The sequence below is a fragment of the Crassostrea angulata genome, chromosome 4 (genome assembly GCF_025612915.1).
Source record: "Crassostrea angulata isolate pt1a10 chromosome 4, ASM2561291v2, whole genome shotgun sequence".
NCBI classification, from domain to species: Eukaryota; Metazoa; Mollusca; class Bivalvia; order Ostreida; family Ostreidae; genus Magallana; species Magallana angulata.
The window spans coordinates 39629301-39653861 of record NC_069114.1 but is presented as its reverse complement, the minus strand read 5'-3'; the positions used below and the strand labels follow the sequence as shown (position 1 = coordinate 39653861).

At 32.3% G+C, this 24561-nt stretch overlaps 1 protein-coding gene across 3 annotated transcripts; it reads left to right on the top strand.

Annotated features, from left to right (window-relative positions):
* Nucleotides 1–308: 308 nt before the first annotated feature.
* LOC128179766 (uncharacterized) lies at nucleotides 309–22468 on the top strand. 3 transcript variants are annotated; one of them, XM_052847345.1, is made up of 6 exons: nucleotides 309–477; nucleotides 19095–20415; nucleotides 20620–20685; nucleotides 21122–21235; nucleotides 21906–22024; nucleotides 22166–22468. In XM_052847345.1, the coding sequence occupies exons 2-6, from the start codon at nucleotides 19116–19118 to the stop codon at nucleotides 22364–22366; spliced, it is 1800 nt and encodes a 599-aa protein (XP_052703305.1). In that variant the 5' UTR covers nucleotides 309–477; nucleotides 19095–19115; the 3' UTR covers nucleotides 22367–22468. The 3 variants fall into 3 exon arrangements, with proteins under 3 accessions (XP_052703305.1, XP_052703304.1, XP_052703306.1); XM_052847344.1 differs by having other exon boundaries at nucleotides 20593–20685; XM_052847346.1 differs by lacking the exon at nucleotides 20620–20685.
* Nucleotides 22469–24561: the final 2093 nt, after the last annotated feature.

Here is a 24561-nt window from a genome sequence, read left to right as displayed (position 1 = left end):
TACCATCATATTCGACACAAGCCCCCTCGTTAGATATTTTGAAAACTAATGCAATAATAAGAATTAATGCTAATAAATTTGTAATACATTGGTTGAGTAGGTATGTAAATACATCATCTCTTTGGCCTCCATTTCTGGCGCGCTTTATAATCGTTGCAGACGATCCCACAGATCTATTGATTACCTATTGAGATCATCTTATTTATAGGCTCTTTAGAACTCGATGTCTCCTGTTATCCGATTGGCTGATTGACTTGCAAAATGCATGACAGTACGGTCGATTTTTTTCTCCCGCATCTCTCACGAGTGCACTTAATTGTCCAACGTAGTTACAAAAGCTTGTTGCAGATTCAAGCAGCAAGCGACTTCTGAGGGGAGCTGTCTGTATTTTCCGTCCGTTCTTTGGCGGATAGACGGATAATTTGAGGAAGACAAGTGTCTTTCAGAAGCTGATTGTCTTCAAGAGATTTTTGAGAGGTATGTAATTCAGTGCTTATCTCTGCAATCTTATTTACTTTATGTTGGTAATTGCATTGACTATAAATATTCCGTCTTATGATATATTTGCAACAGAAGGCAAATACATGTTTTGCCGTGAGCTCTTTAGAAAGGAAGTAATATATTTATAATTGGAGTTTTAAAAAGGCTAACATTTTTAGAAATTTTAATTCAACGGTTTTGAACCACATGATAGAAAACGGCTAGAGTAAAGAGAAAAATATGCTAGAAAGAAAATATATAAAAGAATTTAGCATAGAATCAAACTAATTGATAAAATTTATTACAATACTCTATTGGTTTTCCTGAACATTTATGATTCTCTTTTGATAAACTTAATATTCAATTAGCTGGAAATGGAAATTAAACAGAGAGTGAAACACAAAATCAAATCTAGTTACTGTCCCTGTAACATCCATGAAAAAGGAATTGAGAAATTTGATCGGCATTGTCTTAATTATTGCTGCATTTGATATTGGTGTAAAATGATCATTTTGAAAAATCTTCAAACATGTTGTTCTAAAAATATCTCCTAATGTAACTATATGAAATGAAAATGTGTAAGAAATATTAACAAATTGATATGCAGTTTTATTGTTATTAAATGTAACACTAACAAAACAAAACTGGTCTGATGTACTGTTCAAATATGTGTTTTCCACGATTGATTTATTTTTCATTACTAATTTCTTTGAAAGGAAGATTTTAAAATTTTTCAGTTTAATTATGTTTTTGACTTTCTTTAAAATGCATGAAATAACCCAAACATTTAAAATGTAATTTTGAAAGTTTAACGAAAATTAAATTGATGATCAAATGAGGCGGGTTTTTGTCTCCCTTTTTTTAATTTTAAAATAGTCGACAAGAGTCTTCATACTATTAAAATTTGACATGAGTCCTTTACAAAGATAACATTACTATTTGAAGTATTTATACTCTGTGAGTCTCTGTAGCACTATTATATGAATTAATTTTACACGATAGTTTCTCTTCTATCATAAGAGTTTATCGAACCTTTTTTGTCTTGATGAATATTGGTAAAAACTTGGAAAATCCTCAAAAATTAACTTATTTATCGCTAAATATCACTACATCTTTAAAAGAACAAATACGGCTGTTTTTACAGATAGAAATAACTCTTGTCCTTGGGTCAGAGATTTGAACGGTTTTGCGGTAAATTTCTCTCAATGTGATTGGATACCTTGGGTCGTAGAATAGTGTGATATATCACAATGGTGGCTGATTTGAACATTGCCCGCCTGCTGTTTCTTGTTCTAGGAAACATTAATTGCAATTGTTCATGCCACCGTTTCTAATCGTAACTTCTTTATTATTGATAGTGGGAGGCAACAAGACAATTGATAGAAAGTCCCCCCTAAGGCTTAAATCAGTAAAGATCGCATGTTGTCGACCTTCGCCGTAACGTGTACTAGGTTTACCCCGATTCTAATTCGAGAATTACGTGCATGCATGTGATGACGACTTAACAAGACTCAGACTCTCGCCCTCATGGACTAAAGACATAACGTCATACATGAATCCAGCTATTATCTTATGGATTATCATAGGTATCAGGAATGATAGGATTTATAAGGAGGTGCCTTCGTTATAGGGATATTAGCCCTTAGAGGTTCTACAAAGCCTCATAATCTGTCATAGGATAAAAACATACTTGTCTGTATTGTAGGAACTTTTGAGACATAATGAAAATTTTCCCTCTGCGAAATTAAATGAGTTGGAAGTGTTTGGGTGAGGAGTGGGGTGAACTTAATAGTGCATATTAGGGTCTTTGATTGAATCTGGATATGTCCCGGTCATATCGTCATCAATTATTTAAGGACGGATGACGTACAGCGATTGTTTCCAAGAGCTGAAATATCGCGTTAAGAAAACTGATCTTCACCATGGTCTAAATAAATGTAATGTCGGAAACTCTAGCTTTATCACAGGAAGTTGATAACGAAATCGGAAATCTGAACCGACCAGGGTTAGAAAATAGAATCCCGATAAAGAAACATAATTAACCTTTCTTGCATTCTATAAGGGGCTCCCTGGTGTGGTTTCTCATCCACTGGCTGACTTCAAACAGAGAGAGAAATATAATACGCATTTGATGTCATTGTTTTGTGACCTTATATGGCATTTGACTGTGCTACCTACATGTACATCAACAAAAAAACCCAAATACAGTAGCTATCTCTATTTACAAATGGTGTTTTTTTTTTAATCGATTTTGTTTTGCGTACATCGTTTACTTGCTTGAAAGTGTACACAGGTGTAATGCTTAAGTTCCCTACATATTTCCAATATTTCTAGTTAGCTAAGACTGAATCGAAAATTTAACCAATACTCTGATTTAAATGTTTTTTTTTAAGCGGTATGAAACTAAGGAAAACCATAGACAGCTGGAGCTGAAAACTTTTTTTTAAAAATTCCGATATCGATTTGATTGAAAATTAAAAAACCAAAATCGAATCAGTTATCGTAACCACGATCAGGATACTTTGAAAGTGCTGAAAACGGTCCTGTAGAACAAATCATCTTTATTGACATATTAAGTCTGATAATTAAATTTTCATCATACTATATCAATGGTGGAGAGCTCCATCGACCTCTGTCAATCCTCTTCCCTTCTGGAGTATACCACACAGAAATCGTTTGGCTTCAGGACCGCAGAATTTAACCGGCATCCGATTGCAGAGATTTTAAGCGTCCTCTGTGAAATCAATTAGCTCTTCGCTTACGTTGGCCACTATCAAAATAAAAACAATTGAATAAGTGGTAATCTTTCCGAGAGAGGGTTTAAAGCGCAATGTGAATTTAAGAGAGGCTAAATGGTTTGGCCAATTTTAGACTGTAAATATCTCGTTAAGGAGAAGAGATATGTTCAAAGACATAAGTAATCATTCAAATTTGAAAATTACGAGGGTTGTTAGAAAAGTTCGCGGACAAGTTCGAATGTGAGCGGACAATTCGCACGATACCAGCGAAACTTTTCAGATTTAAACTTCATAAATTTCAGAAATAATTTATAGCTAAATAATTCCTTTTGGAAAAAAGATATGATACTAGGTAGTTAGAACACGAGTCAATCTGAAAACTCAATCAATTGGTGCATATGAAAAAAAAAATGTTTATGTGATACTAAAAATTTTAAATGTAGTTCTAGTACTTTTTTCTTGTGGTGAAGGCAATCAATACAGTATTGATGCGATTAATTTTATCATAGCTAAGCAAGATTCTACAAAACCATCGATCTTTATTAATAAAAAAAAAAAGCCACCAGCACAATGTTTATGAGCGTTTTAATCGTTATGTTGGTGCAAATAAGGACTTATGTACCAACTTCAACCAGACTGTGATTGTTTGATGTTAATCAGCACTCTGGGGATATCTAATTTGGTTTCACTGAGAAAGGTAGTCCCAATGGTGTTACGGTAAAGGATTGCTTGAGAGAAACAGCCAAATGCGATTTTGATCAGCGTTATGATATCACAGTATCTTAGCGGAACTTGTTAAGCCTAAACTTTTTTTTGAATGGGTTTTACATAAAGAGTTTGCATCGTTTTGTCATGTTGTAAACTTTGAATTTACCGGGTGGCAGTAAATACAAAATAAATTTTGTATTTACTGCCACCTGGTAAATTAAAAATTTACAACATGACAGTTTACATGTGATTGCTGTAAATTCGATTTCTTCATTTAAAAATGTAATTTGTCAAACCTCATAAAAATTTATGAACAGATTGCCATTATGATAGAGATTTAGGAGGAGCCATGTTAAACGACAGAATATTTGACATTAAAAATTCGTGGAGGTTAATTACATATGCTAATGTCATACTTTATTTTTAGTTTATTTCTTTTCTCTATCATATAAACTGTTACGTCATTTTAGATGCAATTAAATAGTGATGAATAAAATATACATGTTTATAAATGAAAGTACCATTAATTATTTGAAAACGAGTTTTTGCTAATGCTTTTTTGGATTTTTGTTTTCTGGTTTGCCCATTTGTTTTTCATGCAAACTACTGACAAGCCATTCAGTTGGCATTTTCTTTGCATTTTGCTAATCATTGACCCCAAAGCTCCTCTTTCGAATTCATGACTTCTCAAAACTAAATACCTTGTTCTGCAACCTGTCTATGAACTTTCAGTTATTTAGGCATTGTGGGATTATGTAATTGTTCAGCCTAATGTTACAGCGATTCCTACAGACTTAATTGTTGCTAATCACGTTCTTAAAGCTTCTTTGCTGGCCACAAGACCACGGATCTTCAAAGTTATGTTAAATCACTGCCGTTATCTGATAATTTCAGAATCATCTTGTGTTCTTATTATCCGTCTGTAAGGGAAAATACTGCCGTCTAACATGTAAACATTGTATTCCTATGTAATTCATCAGCAGACTCGATCACAATAGAGTATTCGGTGGGTTATGTATTGTGGGGCTTCTTTCATCATTTGTGCTTTGATTCTCGACAAAACCGTCATTTTTGTCTTAGAATTATCTTTTAATTAATGCATAGCTTGGATTCTTTTCTTTGAATTTATCAAACAAATGTAGCCTTGTAGAGTATTATAGGTTCTATGTTATGTAAGTTACTATTCTGAATGAAAAATAGAGTATTGATAAAGAAGCATGTCTTCTTACCTTATTGTTACTGAGTGTCAGTATGATTATCCCTCAGAGAAGCTAATAAAGAACCTTGATTAACAGGGTGGAATTCGACACAAAAGCGTGATATTTGTATCCATATATATCTGGTTATAAACAACACGAACCTTATAATTATACAGGATTCAAACAATAAGACGGAATGATACAGCACTTTGTTATATTAACAAGGTGTAAAGAACTTTTTATTTAAGACAGAGACAATTTTAATTTTTTTTTTTCGAAAGACAAAATCTTTGGACATAAAACATCGTAAATATTCTTATATAAAGCAAAAATTGTAAAAACAATAGCATAAACCAAACTCACTACTTACGGATTACACCACCTTGTGCTTTAATCTCCAATACACCAAACTCCATGAAAACACATTTAGACATTAATATATAATATTTATATTGGGTATAATAAAAAGTACATGTATATTCTTAATTTCCGAAGAAAGTATGTCACAAAATTGATGTTCTTCCATCCTCATTAATTTTTTACATTGCATTTAAGTATTTTTCATATAAAGATCAAAAGATAATGGATCAGGAAATCTGTGATATTTAATACCTGTTTCAAAGACGTTTGAAATACATCGAATATTATGCTGGAGCCAATTACAATGTAGCCTATTGATTTCTACATGTAATTATCAATACAGGGCAATAAAACGAGGCACTGAGGGCACGTTTCAATAGATCTTTCTTCATTTTTATGCCAACGGCTTTTACGAAACAATCCCTCTGCTACTTCATCCGTGCTCCTTATTAAATATTAATGTTGTATATCTGATTTCTGGCGCCGATATCTGCAGAATGGTTCTGAGAAAAATGACGCCATGAAAATCTTGTTATGCTGTAAGAGTACTTTGCCAGGATAGAGGCGTATACAAAGCTGTAAATACATGTGACTATTTCTAAAAGTTTTATTCCCGGATATTTATTTCGAAGAATTTTAAATAACTATTTTGATTCCGATTTCATCTTATTTGCTGTCATCATGCTATTTCTATCACGTTCACAAAAATTGAATAACAGCTACTTTTATCAATTGAATAATGATTTGAAGATGCAGTTATGCATAATAATTGGAATACTAAACCGCTACATAAATTAAGCCGGATAATAAGCGACATTTTCTTAAACCATTTCTGCGAATTATTAATAATCAAAATGAAAATTAAAAATTAAAACAAAATTAAACCTTACATTCATAATACACAATATTTTTAAACAGGACAGATATATGAAAATAGATTGATAAAATTAATGAACACTGTATGTGTAGGTGAATTATGCCATTGCCAAGGTGAAAATTTTGCAACCCATAAGGAATACATTTATGTTAAATAAAAGATAGTCAATCATTGAAGTGACAGGTTATAAACTAATGGTGTACCATGTTCACGAGATATTTGAATGGTTTTGGGAACATACCTTTTAACACTGGCATTATCACACAAAACAGTTTTACTGGTTAAAGATTTCAACTGTTCTAATGGTTCTAAGAACCTTAAGGAGAAATCATTAATATTTCTTGATCATTTCCGTAACATTAAAGGTTGCACAGGGTTTATGCAGTAAGGTATTGGAAGTTTCAGTTCAATAATCACGTGATCTAAACACCGGAAATGCTTCACGTTTATTGACAGCACGCTGAGTGTTTGCGAGGAAAGCTAAAATTCGAGAAATAGACCATTCAATAAATATATACATGATTGTTTCCTCATTTTTTTTTCGTTAATTTTAGTAATAAAAACACTTTTCTTAAGAATAATTATTAAATTCATTTTTACTACACCCTCTTTGGCCAAAATATATGATAAAGTGGTAAAAGGATCTATCAAATAGACTAAATCCTGAGTCATTTCGGAGGAGCAATACACTAAACTCGTACTGTTCATAAAGTTTATTTCATGAGCATATTGTGGAAAATTTGTTCCAAGCTTATTTACACACGATGGGTTTATGATATGTTATTGACAAATTTGCTAAGTGACTATTTGTTCATCTTGAAAAAATCAATACAGTGATTCCATCCATAACAAGACTTTTCTATTTGAATTTTGTTGATAAAATCTTTAATTGCCAGATTGCCTTTGAATTATTTGAATTTAGTATTCATCTATTGATCGTGAGTAACAAATACTCTTGGAACTAATGTTTCTGATTATTCGATTTGGAAATGAGAGTAGATTTTAAGATTAGATGTCGTATTAATTTACATTGATTTGATTATTTAGGGCTTAAGAATGTCTTGATGTAGGTCATATATCGATAACAAAATCTTTTAAAATCAATGAACTTTGCCCATAGCTTATAATCATAGTGTAGATGTACACTCTTTACAATATATCTTATAAATGCTGAATAAAGCAAGAAAGAGACACTTCTTACACGTATTCATCATTCACAACATCCCATATCTACATGTAATCTCTCTCTCTCTCTCTCTCTCTCTCTCTCTCTCTCCTCTCTCTCTCTCTCTCTCTTTCTCTTTCTCTCTCTCTTTATCTCTCTCTCCCTCTCTCTCTCTCTCTCTCTCTCTCTCTCTCTCTCTCTCTCTCTCTCTCTCTCTCTCTCTCTCTCTCTCTGTGAGAGAGAATCAGGCATGAGGAAAAAGAATATCTTCATCTGTCTTATTATGTAAATGCACCATTTCTACAGGCCGATCAACCGTCTTAGCTGATCTCAACATTCTTGTAAAACTAATCATCCTCGTTTCTCCGGATGTCTTCACTACATATAGAACGAAAGGCATGTCCATACTCTCTGGTATTGATTTTCTTGAGGATGAAAAGTCTTTTGGTGCTAGGGATAGATGAATTGTGGGAGACTATATATTGTCTGAGGTTTTCTTCCCCCACCACTCTTTTTAGCTGTTGATTGCCTTATTCCCCGAAGAACAATAATATCGTAATAATCCTCACTGCATGTAGACAGAGAGTTGACGGGATATGTGTCTTGTCGATTCATTATATGAGGTACCTACAGCGTTTTATGCCACACCAATCAATTTGTCTTTGTTAACCCGACAAGCGTCTAATTATTTGCCATCGATTATTTCCAGATAAAAGGAAAATTACATGCAAAATTCGCAGTCTATATTTTATTTGGGATTCAAGAAGTTTCTTATGCTAAAACAGTGATGTCAATGTATTACGAGAGGCTTCGAGCATTAACAGAAAATACACAATCACGTGACTATGAAGCATCAACCTTTACCGCCAATACTACCGAGTAAACAAATTAATCATAAAATCAATTAAACTTTGATTATGTTTTTGGGACAGAGGCCGGTTACCGTGTTTTAGTAGTATTTTCCTACATGTAATACTGATATCGTGTTTAACTCCTTACCAAGCTGAAAGCAAACCAGACGATCTTAATTGCAGCTTACTAAAGCAAAATACAAAGTCCTGGTAAAGATCAGCTAGCGAAACATCGGTTTAAACAATATGTCTGAAGATGCGATGAAGTCATCAACTCGCTCTTGTTTATTCATTTACCCCAATAGAGCCGTATTTATCTTTACTATTGCATTTGAGTGTGTAGCCATTATCACATAATTATCGACTACCTGCCAATGTGACCAAAGTGCCACAGTTCCAGGCAAAATGCATGTTTATGTTCACGACATTAAGTCATTACGGACTTCAGAATCACGACAACGAGCAATCAACACAAGACCTACAGATAATCAAAGGAAAGGGGTAAATCGATAGGTCGATGGTCCCTAATATTGAGCAAAAGTAAATAAATAAACATTTGGTCCAACAGAGAAAAGCTGTAAATTCGATGCCTGGTCACAATGGGCTAAATGTCGTGAGAAGATCGCAACATTAAGTTGCTTATACATGTCATTCTCACCTGTGACGAGTCTTTTCCAAAAATATACTTGATATTGAAGGATAAAGATTGCCCGTTGCGTCGTTGAATGCCGTGTACAATGTGTCATTATATTCATTTAGACACTTTTATAATGGATAAATCTTGGAATAAGCGTTTAAGACTTAGAAAATCTCTCAATGTGGTTTTAATTAACATTCAATAAGGCTTCTCATATAATCTTCAAAGATGAAAAACTCAAAGTACATCTTATCGATTGTGCACACGTTTAATCTTTCGTTATCAAAATTCAAAAACACATTGAAAACCCATGTTTCCTAATATAAAATTAGACAAAAAACTAAGCTGTTTGTCGAACGCATCATTCCAATCTTTCCCATTAATCCAGTCATCATTTCTTTAATGTTATAATCCGTGCCACAAAAGTAATTTCTTTGGTAAAGAATATCATATTAAACTAAAGACAGTTGCAATAGAAAAGAGAAAACACAGCTGTACAGCTGATATCATTTTGCAAGTCTTGGTGTTAATAAGTATGTGTTAGATAACCTTTTCCAAATATGACACTAATTGTCTGCAGTGTTTGACAGGTGTCATTTGAATGCCACTTTTTGCTATCGAGATACAGATTTAACTGTAAGCTTTATCAGTGACTAACAATTCAATCATTATTTTTGTATATACTCTTTTATGCATAGCAAAATGAGCTGCATGTATATACCTATTTTTGAAATTAAATATATTTATTAACTAATAAAGGGACACTTTTAATATGGTAATGTTATGTACTTTTACTTTTAATGATGCCTTGCCTTTTTGACACATTAATTTTTTTATCGTATCACCTGGCAAATTGCCAAGTGATATATGTACGTGTTTTAAGATCACATTGTGAATTGTTTTCTTCTATATTCACAGACATTTTGAAGTATAGATCAATGCATGTGATTCGTTGTCTTATCATATCACAAAAAAACAATGACTTGTCATTATTGCATTCCTCGGTAAGCTTTCCTTCTATAAACCTTACTTGTTATGAAACAAATTGCAATTTTTTTTAATTTATAAGTACAATATCAAATATTATTAAATGTGTTTCAATGAATAAAAATCAAAAGAAAGTTACTTATCCGTATTTTTTCACAAACAGAGAATAGAATGTTAATATACATAAATTTCCATATAAAAAAAACGCATATTCGTTCACTGGCTAACAATTGAAGATAACGGTGACAAAAATGATCAATAATCTCCAGGAAAAAAATAAAAAGTAGTGTGAAATCCAGCACATCGACCTCCATATATGTCACTTTCTATTGGCAGAAGATCAGGGATATCAACTTATAGTATGAGATAACCACCATTTATTGCACTCTCTTTTTTCCATTTCGTTAGGTTTTCCAGACAAATATATTTCCACATAAATTCAAATCCCATCACTATCAGCCTTGGTGAACGTTAATGTCTACCAAAAGATATGATGCCCAATATGTGTTTGTATGTGTATTGAAATTATGGCAAATATCTGACCAAAAAGTAGGTAGAAGTCATTCGTATATATAAACAATGGTTTTGTGTCAAATTGAGATTGCAATATCTATAGATCTGATTAGAAATCTTTCTTTCAAAAACCTTTGTTGCTTATACTCATAGCACCAAATTACTTTATCGATCGTGGCATAGAACACTCTTTATATGTTGGTGCAAAGGAAAATTAACAAACCAGTATACACCATTTTAACCAAATATTTGATTACAAATTGGAATGTGTTATATATATATATATATATATATATATATATATATATATATATAGAGGATATCTATATTGTGTGATTTTATATTTGCTTTATCCAACGAGTTGAAATGGTGTATATATTCGCGAGGCTTGCCGAGCGAATATAACCATTTCAACGAGTTGGATAAAGCAAATATAAAATCACACAATTATAGATGTTCTATTTATCTCATACAATTTGATTTATATTATGAAGCTTTTGAGACAGTCCCTTGTGTGACCCAAATTGGTTTTTTTTTTAAAGATTAAAAACGATGATGCAACGTTGTGTTATGCGGCTATTGTGACCTTGCGCAATACAATTTAGTACGTCATTCCTGAGATAAATCTAACTGTTTTAATGTAAAGTTTCACTGAAATAAACCTTTAAAAAATTTTTTAGCTCTAGATAATTTTTCTTAGGGCTTTTTATCTTGATTAAATGGAAATTCCGATTAGAAGACTTGAATAATCAAGTTTGTTGACATACACAAAGTTGCGAATGCTCGTTAGTTTGAATTGACTCGAACGAGGAACAGTTGTTGATGCATGATGTTTAATAAAACAAACACTAGGCTAGCCTTATGATTCAAAATTGAAAATAGTGAATAAGGATGCTTACTGGTGGTGGAATAAAAGTCTCATGAAACATTATTTCGGTAAGTTCTTGTATATAATCACAACCAGAGCGCTCTGTTTTCATCGCGTCGTCAGGATGAACTCCTTGATAGTTTTTGTAGTTTTATAAACTTCACAAAGCAAATTGAAAGTTGGAAGTGGGCTTAATTTATGAAAAATCTTGACAAACAAGAAAAAAGGGTCTTGTGGTTACGGTTATGAATAACTTTGCAAAAAAGGTGGGGGGGGGGCTAACCTCCCCCCCCCCCCACAAAAGCCCCCCGGTTCCGACGCCTGTGCTACGCAGTTATGTGTTTTCCTTCATATTTGTAATTTAAATCTTTGACAAAATCAATTTTATATTAATTTTTGTAGTAGATATAGTTATGTTGAAAGTACTAGCAAATTTTCGATAATAGGTCACTGAAACGTTGAAGCGAGGGGCTGTGTCAAAAGTAGTTCCGACCGGAAGTATTTGATATAGCATCACCCGTGTGATATAGCAAAGGTTTATCACACGGGTAATATACACCACACGTATGAGATAAATATATTTGTTATACTTTAATGTTAGATACTGAAATCTGATTGGTTAAGACGCAGTTAATAATATTTACTATTACCCTCAGCGTTAGCAACGCACTTGGCAACGGGTAACATTAAAAAATGTTACATGCGCGAAAATTATGCGCGTACGGTTCGCTGTAGAATTCACGTTATTCCTATATAAAAGCAGTAAAATTTTCTTAAAAATTTTAAAAAAGACATTCAGTATAACAAAATAAATAGTGCCTGTTTGGGAGGATAACAGTTGAAATTGACACCCCTCGAAAACCATTGTCAACCTCCGCTTCGCGTCGGTTGACAATGGTTTTCTCGGGGTGTCAATTTCAACTGTTACCCTCCCAAACAGGCACTATTTATATAATATATATATATATATATATATATATATATATATATATATATATATATATATATATATATATATATATATATATATATATAAAACAACTCTGAAACGAATTTCATTATTCTAATGAAGATTCTTTAGGTTACCTGTTGCAAGATCAAGTATATAAGGTGTGAATTTAAAAAAAAAAATGTGATTAAAATGGTTTAGAGTTAACTTTTTATTGCCCTTGAATCCGTTTTCTTGACTTCTTAGTCCTAATTGAGAGGAAATTTAAATTATATACTTTATGAGAAGGTTCTTTCTGTGAAGAATTATACTCTTCAATGTTGGACTGCAAATCTGCAATAGATTTTAGATATGTATTGTTATTGATCATTAAGATCTTGTAAAATATAATGTCACAAAAAGCCAAAGATTGTATTTTTAGTAAACGATCTTTTACTTTCGAGTGATGGTTATATAGTGAATATTTTGATATTGTGGTGATTATACCTTTGAGTCGATGGCGATAAGCTATTGCCTTTACCTATTTGAGTTTGAGCTGCGAAAGCCCAAAATACGTCATATGGCCGCTAAAATTATTGACATTTCGACATTCTCTGTGTAGTGACACCCCCGAAACGACGTCACAACAACGAATCCATCAGAGTTATTTCGTCATATCTGGAAAAAACACATGTAATGCAATTTCTGGCACTCTTTTCCAATTTAGCTTTTCTTTCCTGAAAGTTGTAAATGGTGATTTATTTGTCGACTGGGGGTTTGAGCAAGCATTTTATTATTGCTAGAAAATTAGAAATAATAGATTTTGGTGATAACTACATGTCGAATTACCAATGATAGTGTTAAAGCAAGGTTAGGCTTGTTTCTCTGGGTTTGAGGGCGTTTTAAATAGAATCAATATTTGTAATGTGTATATTCATTCATGGATTTGTTTAGATTTGCATGTTCTGTTAATAATTTTAAGCTATTTTGTTTTTCTTTTAAAGCATTAGGATACTGTTTAATTTTCTTTGTCTTTCTACATTTTTAAAAATATTCCATTACATTGCCAATTTTTATCATTTACTTTTTATGGTTACAGGTTTCACCTTAGGGTGTGTATATGTATGTATTGATAATTTCGTATTTAATACTGGCAAACCATTTCGGTAATTATATTAAAATTAAAAGAGTTGTATGATTTTGCAATAGGAAAAACCATGCGTTTTTATATTTTAATTTGTCATTGCAACTATTTATTTTCTATCTCAAGGAAGAGAAAAAAATTTGAAGCAAAATTTTAATATCAAAAACTCAAAATAACCTTTAGATATATTTTATTCTTAACTTTCGAAAAGGGTGCTATAAATGTATTCCTTTTTTTCTTGCTTCCTTCATTGAAGATAATTTCCTCACTACAAGAAACAATTATAAACTCAATGTATGTCAAAACCTTAGTGCGTCTTATATAAAAAACCAATTTAAAATTGGACATTAAGGAGTATGGATGGTTTACAAATTAACCATCAAATCTGCCTTATACTTTTGCAGATAATATTTCTGGATATGAACTATTATCTAGTAAGGAAAACATTCTAGTATTTTAGCTTTAAATTTTGAACATTTTCCTAGATCTGTATACAGAATTTTCAAAGAAGGTAAATATAGCTTTAAAATAGCCTAAACCATACAGCCCTCTTAAAGTACAGTCTAACTTTGGCTGAATCCTTAAAACAAAAGAGAAACGGGGAGAGGGAAATCAAATTCCGTGCAACAATAATCAAAAGGTAAAAATGTAGTATACATTAACTGAACCGCCATTGGCATACTGATTGGCACTTGCAATTGAAACAAAGTTAAACCAAATAGGTGTTTATAGTGTGTGACAAATGACTCTCCAAGTAGTGGATATTTAATTATTGATATTTAGTACTTTTTCGTCGTTTGAAGTTTGATTTTGATTATAGTTAAAAATTACTTTTTAGGGCTAGGCGTACATCATTATACATTGTCTCCATGGATTTCTCATTACTGTTATTGATTAACAACCCTGATAAAAAAAAATCACCAGATGTTTACAATATTTGCCGAAACGGTAAAATTAATGAGTTTTTCCCACCTTAATTGTGATATTTATCATTATTTTTCGGAAAAATATTGATGAAGTTTTTTGTTTTACTGTAATTAAGTAAAAAAATCAAGACGATTTTACAAGTAAAAGCAGCCTCCATCAAAATTTTAACAAGAACTATTTTCATATCAAAGGAAAAGCATATTCTTTTTATTTTCATACATCGAAAACACAGATTTATCGGAAAAGTTCAATAAATATCCAATACAATGAAACCTAATATTTCAACACCTCGTGGAACAGAGGTCACCGATAAGGTTTTATGAGCTCTTCCTTTTATGATTAAATATATGCTTGTACCTAACATAAATTCATAGAAGGTAAAATGTACTCATATCTCTGTTTTCACCCTTCCAGCCAAAAACTATCAAGAGTTTTGCTTTCTAAATGGTAGATTGAACATTATCTAGTATTTGTGAAACTAACAATAACATCAACATAATTCTTAACACATCATCAATAGACAAATTGAAAAAAAATTCCAATATCCCATTGGATGATTTTCTCTTATTGCACAAGTTTTTACCGGAAATACACTTGCTAAGAATCAATAAAGCAATTTTGAAAAAAGTTTTACCTAGACCATAAAATGTTTTGTGTGAGAGAATACTTTGGATTCTTAGAGGCTTTGCAAGAAAAAAAGGAAACATCATTTTTAAACATACATGTACAAAAGTCATTGTTCTTTACATTTTGTTTACCATATTTGTATATGTAAAATCATCATAACATTAGACTTTATTCTGATACTTATATCAGTCAGGTAGCTTTTAAAAAATCTTTTTGTACAAAATTATCTAAGCTATAATAGTTGTAAACACAATCAATGTCAAATCGAATTTTGAACTATTGACATGCACAAAAGCAACAACAAACAGCACTGATTTAATGAAAACGTATACGAAACGTCTTTTAAATTGCTAACCCCCCCCCACCACACACACGCACAATGATAGAAAATACAATCTAAATATAGTTACGCTTGGTGAGATTTTATTATGTTTTGCCGGAGCTGAAAAAAAAAACAAAACATCATATCTCTTTTTTTGTTTTTGTTTCTTTGTAATGAGACCATCATTTGTGTTATCAAAATTCCAATTCGCGAGAAATATAACATCAAGAAGACATGTTCATCTTGTTTGAAATTAAAAAATCTTCTCTTCAAACAATGATATGAATGCATTTACTAAAGCAATGGAAAATCAGATGTTTTAAATTGTCTGATAATCAGGAAATGATGAAAACTCATTTTATACAGGAACATCAATTAGTGTCAAAATATGGAACAGTACAATTTGTATGAATAGAAATATCTTTTAGAATAATACAATAATACAGTATCGTATATATATATATTTATAACACATTGTAATAAAGATTCCAGGTAAGTGAAAGTCTATAATGAATAAGAGCCTCAAATCATGATAAGGGCAATAATATCTAAAGGTCACGCTTTCTTTTGTTCAACAATACATCGCATTCACGACAATCTCATGTCTGACCTGAAATAGAAGAATAACCACTCCAATCTTGTTGACCTTTCAATATTCAAAAGAAAAACAACACCCACCATCCCTTGTATGTTCTTGATCTCCTATAAGCCTTTAACAACGGCCTTGGATCCTTCGTGTAACTATCATCTTTTCATTCACATCAACAGCCTCTGAAATTGCCGCTGAAAATAAACAACAGAAATGACAAACCAATTGGAAAAGGTCCGAGGAATTTATTTCCCAATTCGGACATTTCCAGAATCTGCTGTCAACACTCACTGACATAGCAAAGAGATATCGTCCTCTGTGTTTATTTGGCACACATCCTTTGGCGCCATTCCTGGTGAAGAAACAGCGCTTTTCAATGACTAATTCTACTAATATAAATGTAAATTAAGGGTGAATCCGGGGACTTGTTATCATATATCACTCTGATGTAATTCTCTTGCTTGATTTGAATTTTCACCATCTTGAATCGGTTACATACGTAATGGATAAATCTGTGTGAAAAAACTTCCGATGACAATTTAAAAGGTAAAGTTTACTTTTGATATAAAATATTTTTTATCATACACGTAGATTATATATTTGAGATAATTAAATATAATTCTAAAAGGAAACTATAAGATACACATGTATTTGTGAATATCTATAGTTTATTTTGTTTCCTTGATGGAATATTTTTAAAATATTTTTCATAAAAAGAGAATACCCTTCAACAAAAAAACCAAAAACGTATAAGTTGGAAGTGTAACATGTTGAAATATAACTATGTGTAGCATGGTGATAAGAAGTGTACGATAACACTATCAACATCAAATTAATATATGTATGTCTACTGAGTTTTTCAATGTCATGAGAAACATGTTGTAAAGATGATGCTACATGTATTCAAATTTTGTAGTGTTTGGATATTTGTTATATAGTTCTCGGAAAAAAGTCCACAAGTTTGTACAAAAAACTGTATACTCCACACATTTAGAGCATGCGCATAATTTTGTATCTAGGTGAAAATGCCAACAGAAATGCCAATAAAAAGTTTTCTGCATGGCGTTTCCATAGCAACATCATGAGCATGCGATAATGACGTATTTTATTGATGGTGGTTGGTGTGCTATAGCACTACGGTCTAGCCATCGAGAGGTAATAATACTGTGTTGTTAAATGTGTGGTAATGTTTAATATATACTGAGGTATATGAAGTATATCTTGTAAAAGAGAAGTATGTCTAGAAATGTGTCTAGTATGGCTATAAATTAAAAAAAGTCTTATAAATATACATGTTTATTGAAAGAAAGTTTATTTTAAAGAAAAAATAACCAAACACGTTGAATACTGTAATCACACAACGAAGGTAAACGCATGTTAAAAGGTTCGTTGAAACGATTGTGTAACGAATTTGTTAAACTAATGTATCTTTTATAAGAATTGTTGATAAATCAGATAATGAGTAAAACCCTTTGTAAAACTGCCACTTGAGGAAAGGAATTATCTTGAAGGAAAAAAAATTAAAAATAATGGAAAACGTGATATGAATCAATAATCCTTCTACTTAGATAACAGTAAATGAATACGGAATAACTGTAACACAGTTGTATAATACATCTTATACTAGTTAGTTAAATATTCCATGCCCCTTGTTTTCCTCTTGAAATAATTTCTTTAATATTGATACAATGGAAATTAGCAAAGTGAACGCTCATACTTTAACTGACATTTTTTTTACCAGGGTAATATTTTTCATAAATATGTACTTTTCAGCTAGTGGAGGTAGTTTGTATTTTAAACTGTAACAAATTTTCTTATTGATAATTCTGATGCAGTGAAAGTACAATATATCGGAGTAATTGCCCATGTATTACCGTTTGGAATTTCCAATGCTCTCCGTCATCATTTGACATTCAAATTTCCCATGTTGAACACGGAAGGACCTAATCATGAGATTACCGTAACTATCTAACTTCCGGTTTTCAGTTTTAATACCCAGTCAATTATGGGATCAAACAGAAATAACAAACGATCTGATAAGTACGCTATTATTGATTTTTCAAGGTGATGTAAGCGTTTAAATGGTAATTAAAACAATAAAGATTCGTAAATTCCTCTCGGTCTTTTGTATTTATACCCTTTTTTTCGTAACATCAACTCTTCTGATATTGTTGTCGATACAGTCTTTTGATGTTTTAGTGTGACGTCATTTTGCTAGCCATGCAATGTTCCCCAATTTGTTTAGAACGTTTTGGAAAGGAAGCAAATAACAACAACAATAATTATATTTAAAAAAAAATAACCGTGGGTGACGACCTTACTGCTACACACCTTTTGTTTGTAGTTCAAAGATAGTGTTTTAAAATTAAAGCGCTTCAAAGTGAGCTATGAATCATCAATACCTAATTCGAAGTACAACGAAATTTAGTTCGTGTTTAACAATCCTTAAACTGCTAATCATGAACTACAGTAATTGTATATTCATTTTGTATGCATTTTAATCGCATTTTCATTGCTTTGTAGTATATCTATGAAAGAGTTTTGTTCTAATCAATACTTCCCGAACACCTAAAACAAAGAAGAAACAGTGAAACAACATAGATCAAAGTGGAATATACACTCAAATATTGAAGAGACTCGAAACTTGCTCTCCCATATATTTTTTTATTCTTTTTTTCTTATTCACATGCTAAGAAATAAAATAAATATAAATCAAAATCTTATGACATTGTATACATATCTCAGGCGAGAGTAGCAATAATTCATAATAGTCAGCACCTGTTGACATTTCAAATGTATTTTCCATATTCAATGATGGACGTTGTTTTGATACCACCATAACGAAACTGCATATGTGACGATGATGAGGGTATAGAGAAAATAACGGATTGAGGCACGATCCTCGTCCCACGCTTGCACACAAAAATAATGACAATGTCATCCTGATAGCCCTTGTTACGAGCCCCGGTAAAATAAAAACCCAATATCTCTGATGAAAGCTCTAATGTGCTCACGGTTTGCAGTTATGTAAGTATTTAAGTAACGGTAGTGCTCTGCTAAAAACTGGGTTAGACGTTAGGATTATTTCTCATCTGAATGTATCAACATTTGTGCAAAATGAATCTTACTCAACTTTAAGTTGAATCTAACGTTTGAATTTTGCTTTGCTTTTAGAAGCGTTGAAAACGGACAAAAATGATGGGTGTCATGGAGACTTTATGTTTCGCCGCCATCTTGCTTTTGTTTACAACGCCTCAAACGGAATCCCTCTCCATTAAGCGACAAGTAGCGAGTTCTGATGCCGATCTTACGGCCGCTCTAGCAGTTCTCCAACGTCATCGAAGACAGGCCTCTGACATAGACTATCTCAGGAGCTATCTTTTAGAAAATCGTAACAAGATTCCACCGTCGTATTTAAATGCTTTAAATGAAAACTATGGCCTTAACTTAGAGAGTTATTATTCAAAGCAACCGAATGCAGAAGATATTCTAGATAGGCAGATGCTTATGGATGCATACAAACCGAAAAATTATAAGGATGTCGGATTGTTCGATTTATATGAGCCCGATAAGAGAAATGTAAAACGCTCTCGAACAGCACCATCAAAAGCAGAACTTGCTGAAATATTTGGCGATATCAACAAAGCTTCTGAAAGGACTCATAAACGACAAATTTCAACCCAGCTTTATGGATCAGATTTCTCATCACAAGACGACAGCTTAAATTCGGAGAAACAGAAAGTGTCCAAGTCAGCAATGAAAAAAATGTTTGAAGAAAACAGTGACAGAGACAACGGCAAAGACAACAATCAAAAGGAAGAAAACGACAAGAAACATACTCCAGTCAGCAACAGTGAGTTGAAGAACGTATTTGGAGACGAAGTGGGAGATAAGGAGGAACATGCTAAGCCTACATCTACTCAAGAGCAGGCTCCTGAACCTGCAGGGAAAGAAAGCAAAGAAGAGCGGAGTACCCCAACAGAAGGAGAACGATTTGAAGCTCTGGCAAGGTATGAAAACTTGGCAAATATCAAATCGGAGAAGAAAAAACGAGTGGAAAAACGTGACTACGATTCAGAGATAGAACTATCACAATCTGTATTGGATTTGACAAAAACTGTTGCAGCACTTCGTGACGAAGTGGCACGACTGAAGATTGCTGAAGCCTTAGAAGATAAAGAAAACGACCTCTTAGCATCTGCTCTCAAACAGGCAACATTAGGTCAACTCCAGGGCACAGAGGGTAATCTGAAGAAAGAGTTTCTAGATATACAGAATGCTATTAGAGTAGAAGAGCAACTACAATCAATCAAAACTCCTGAAGAAGAGGAAAACGATGAATCTAGCGATGAAGAAAGTGTAGAAGAGGAATTCCCAGTAGCTAACAAGCGACAAACTATTTATGAAGATTTGACCCAAAACGAAAACGCAAATATTGGACAGTGGTATGAAAATCCCGTAGATGACGAGGAAAGCAATGAACAACAAAAGGAAGGTAATGGTTAACTAAGATATTTTTAATGCAGGATTCATTTTAAACTAGATTTAAATGAGAATAAATAAAAATACCAACTTATTGTAGATTATCAGAAAGAAAAGATATTGTTTTAAATCACTGTGTTGGTAAGAAACTTCTTCGCCTGTTTATAATATACTAGTATTATGAACATAGGGGTTACAGTAAGGTTCCTGATTTCAGAGGCAGACGACACAATACGAGCGTTTGCTGCAAAAGCTCTCGCTTATAAACAACAAATTAAAGAAAGTAAGTAATCGTTGCACAAAAGCACAATCTAACTCGTACTTCACCAAAAGCACAATCTAACTCGTCATTCAAGAGCACGTTGTTAAAATATCGTAAATGTGCATGATTTGTATTGCTGGCTCTTTCCTATACGCTGGTACCACGTGGTTGGCGATTTTCCAGTCAAATTAGATGTCAATAACAATAACGGAATAAAACATAAAAGACGCAGAGTTTTAAAAAGTACTTCTGACTACAAAAAGCCAAGTTAGATATGCAACACTGAATACAATCTGTATTAAGTACATATGTCATAAAAGCTTTGCGTGAAGACAAAAGAGAAGAATGTCTTTCGCAAATGTCTATTAATGGAATGACTTATCAATGTTTGAACAATTTAGAAAAATAATGAGAGTATATACTGAAATTCACTGAGGTATAATTATTCATTTTGTAGAGGAAAATGAAAATGCAATGGAAGAACTTATGTCCAGTCTCGGTCCATCTGAAAGACAACAGCTAGCAGAGGGTTTTCTTGGAAACGGTGCCTATGATGAACCTTCAAATGAAAGTAAATACTGACAAAATCGTTTGCTACGATATGCTACGAGTTTTATATATCAGATTTTGGAAAACCGATCAGTATGCAGTCTTTATATTTTCATTTACATCATTTATAAAAAAACCCCAAGAAATGCATATTTTTCCTCAAAAATAAAGAAAAGTTTATAATTTTTATACGAAATTTAAACGTACTTTATAGGATGCATCTTTTTTCAAAGTTATCAAAAGTGCCCTTCAAAATACAAGTTAAAAGGAAAGAGCTTTGTATTAAGCTAAGGAATAAGCAACAGCTAATCAAAGATTTTATAATACGTAATATATACAACTAACCAAGCAAAGAAATTAAATTGAAATGTACTTTAAAGGTTAATGTTAAGTTGACTACAGGTCATTAATCAAATATACATGAACGTCAATAATCGGAGCTAATATCTTATCACTATGCAACTGTCAATGCAATGCCCTTCCATAGCAACAACAGTAAAAAAGACGAATGCAAGATGAGATTCCTAATAAAGAATTTTTCGAATAGTATTCATTTGGAAATTGAAATTTGATTGGTTGGACGAACAGCACAGTTTCGATATTTGGACAAACCAGTATGCGATACAATAATATATATGCATTGAATTTAATCATGATATCATTAATTCTCTTCTATATTATCATAATTACAGATAATTGTCCAGGTGTCAATTACCTTACTTCCCAGTGTTCCGTGGCAAAAATGGCGGGTCTCCGAATAGACGATGAAGCAAAGAGTCTCTGCAATAGGCATGAAATATGTTACACGTGTGTAAGTAGAGTTGCTAATAAAATGTGTGCGTCATTGGATAATAATTATGAAAAGAAATTGCAATTATGTGTGCATCGATAATATGAACATTTTAAAGTCTTTGATATATAAAGCGCCCTCTTACAATTCCTTCCATTCTAGGGAGGATCTCTGTCATTCAGTCAATCGACATGCGACGCTGGATTCCGTGGTGACGTCATAGAAATGTGCGGGAAGGACACGGAATGCATTGAAAATGGGGCCAAATTTCTATGGTTTTTAAAATCGGAACACACGTACAACTATGTTTACCTGGACAAATGTGACTCTGGATGTGTTAGTGATTTCATAAAAGGTTTATGAAATTATAATCACCATTTCAAAAAGTTATATGGCTTTATTATCTCTTGGATATTCTGAAATTCAATATGATCAGACCTTTGAAAGTCTTTAGAAAAAACCCCCCACAAAAATGTGACATGAAAGAAGTTTACTTAATCATTGTGGACTGGGTGTTTGCTCACGTACAGCTTGATTTGTTAAAATATTTATAATTACTCTTTTTAAATTTCTGTAGTTTTAAACTGGATATTTACTCAGTTGGTCTATATTTGTAGCAAAATAATAGGTTGTAATCTTCAATATTGTTGAGCCTCAGTCAGAAAACATAATTTGTTTATCATACCACGTTAACGTTGAACATTTACATGAATTTTTATAAATTTATCGGTATTATTTGTTTGGACCTTAAAATAATAATGTCGACCTTGCATGTTTATATGCCTAAAAACTGAAACAAATATTTGGTACTACAAATTATTAGCAATTGTGATCAATTCAAAAGTTTAAAAGACACTTTTGAATAGAAAAGATAAAATTTTGTTTCAATAAAATGTCTCCATACCCGTGAACTTGTCTCTGTTTTGTTACATCGCTTGAACTACTTCCTGAAAACAAAATGAAGACTGGTTGTGCACAAATTGACTGACTTTACGCTACCTCATTGAACGTTTTCTGAATAATGAATAAGTTATCACTATTCCGATTGGTTTCTTCATATATCAAATAACACGTACTTATTAACACCAGCTGAATGCCTTAACAACGTGCTTTTTTCACACTCATATTTCTTGTTTTAATCAAAAATAATTTTTTTTTAATTTTTAGGTTTTTAAAAACGAAGCATATTCAGGAATTTGACATAGGGTTCAAAGTTCATTGATTTATGTGCGACTGGCTACGGTTTTTGGCAACGGTGTCATCAACACATTTTCTTCAAATACTTCGCATAAACAAGAGGCCCATGGGGCCACATCGCTCACCTGAGCAACAATGGGCGTTCAAAAGATATTGTGCCATATGGTCCCTCGGTAGAATAACAAAAAATAAATATTGTCAAGTATTCGAATTTTACTTATTTTTGCATACACGTAATCTTTGACATTGTACCTTCATGAAATACTATTTTTTACCAGAATAAGAAAATCCTACGCAAGATGTAAAACTAAACATTTGGTAGGGGTACACTGTTAAGTTGTTAACTTCGAATTCCCTATATTTTCGTTCTGCCCCCCCCCCCCCCCCCCTTTGTAAAGCGATCAAAATATGAGAGCATATAGGTACATTTTTTTCATCAACTACTTACTAGTTATTGTATTTTAAAAAAAATATAATAGTTATTGTAATTTATTCAAAAAATCCTACATGTATAGATGTGAAGAGGAAAATTGTACCTCAATGTGCTCAATTCCTCAAATTAAAAACATTCAAAAATTTGTCTTCTCCATTATAATTAAATAACTGTTATTTACCTCGCGTACAAACCAGGATAATTTTCCGCTGTGATATTTTCTTAGGAATAGCGATAAATACTTTATCCCCGCAACAGAAATGTGTCAGAACTATGGAAACTGTTTTAAAGATGTCGTTTTTATTTACTCGTGTCTGAAAAACTATCAAAATTGACGTAGATTTCACATTATTTATTGTATAAAGAGGGGGTCCCACAGAGTAGATATATACAGAATATCATTCTTTTATTTTGTTTGTACAAGTATTAACATACTCTAATTCATATAGAATTTCTAATGTTCAACCAAAATTTCAGCGTCAATCGTAGAATTATAAGCAAGATACAGAGCTCACAGTTCGCCTAGGTTTGAGTCATATTTTGTTCACATGAGTTTATTACATTCCGCTTAAGATTTTTAACTTGGTATTTCCTATTCAGCATTTAAAATGTAAAAAAAAAAATGGCCTAAGATTTTCAATTCTTTTATTCACTTAAGACCGGTTCACTGGTATTTGAGATTCAAAATCAGTTTATACAAATGTACACAAACACAGTCAAGGATCACATGTACAGTAGGAGTAATAATGACGAAAAAAGGTTAAGTTTACAATGCAATAAGTTGTTAAAGTTGGTTTCTAGAAGAACAGACTTTGAAAATTTTCTTAATAAATATTGACATTTTTTTACTTTTTTAATTTTTAGTTTTTATGATCTGTGTACAAACACAGAATTGTGAGCAAATCTCTGTATCTTGCTTATAATTCGA

Coding starts and splice junctions, on each gene's coding strand:
- LOC128179766 (XM_052847344.1), top strand. CDS start 19,116: ATGATGGGTGTCATGGAGACTTTATGTTTCGCCGCCATCTTGCTTTTG. Junction 20,416..20,592: donor CAATGAACAACAAAAGGAAG/GTAATGGTTAAC, acceptor TTATGAACATAG/GGGTTACAGTAAGGTTCCTG. Junction 22,025..22,165: donor ATGAAATATGTTACACGTGT/GTAAGTAGAGTT, acceptor CTTCCATTCTAG/GGAGGATCTCTGTCATTCAG.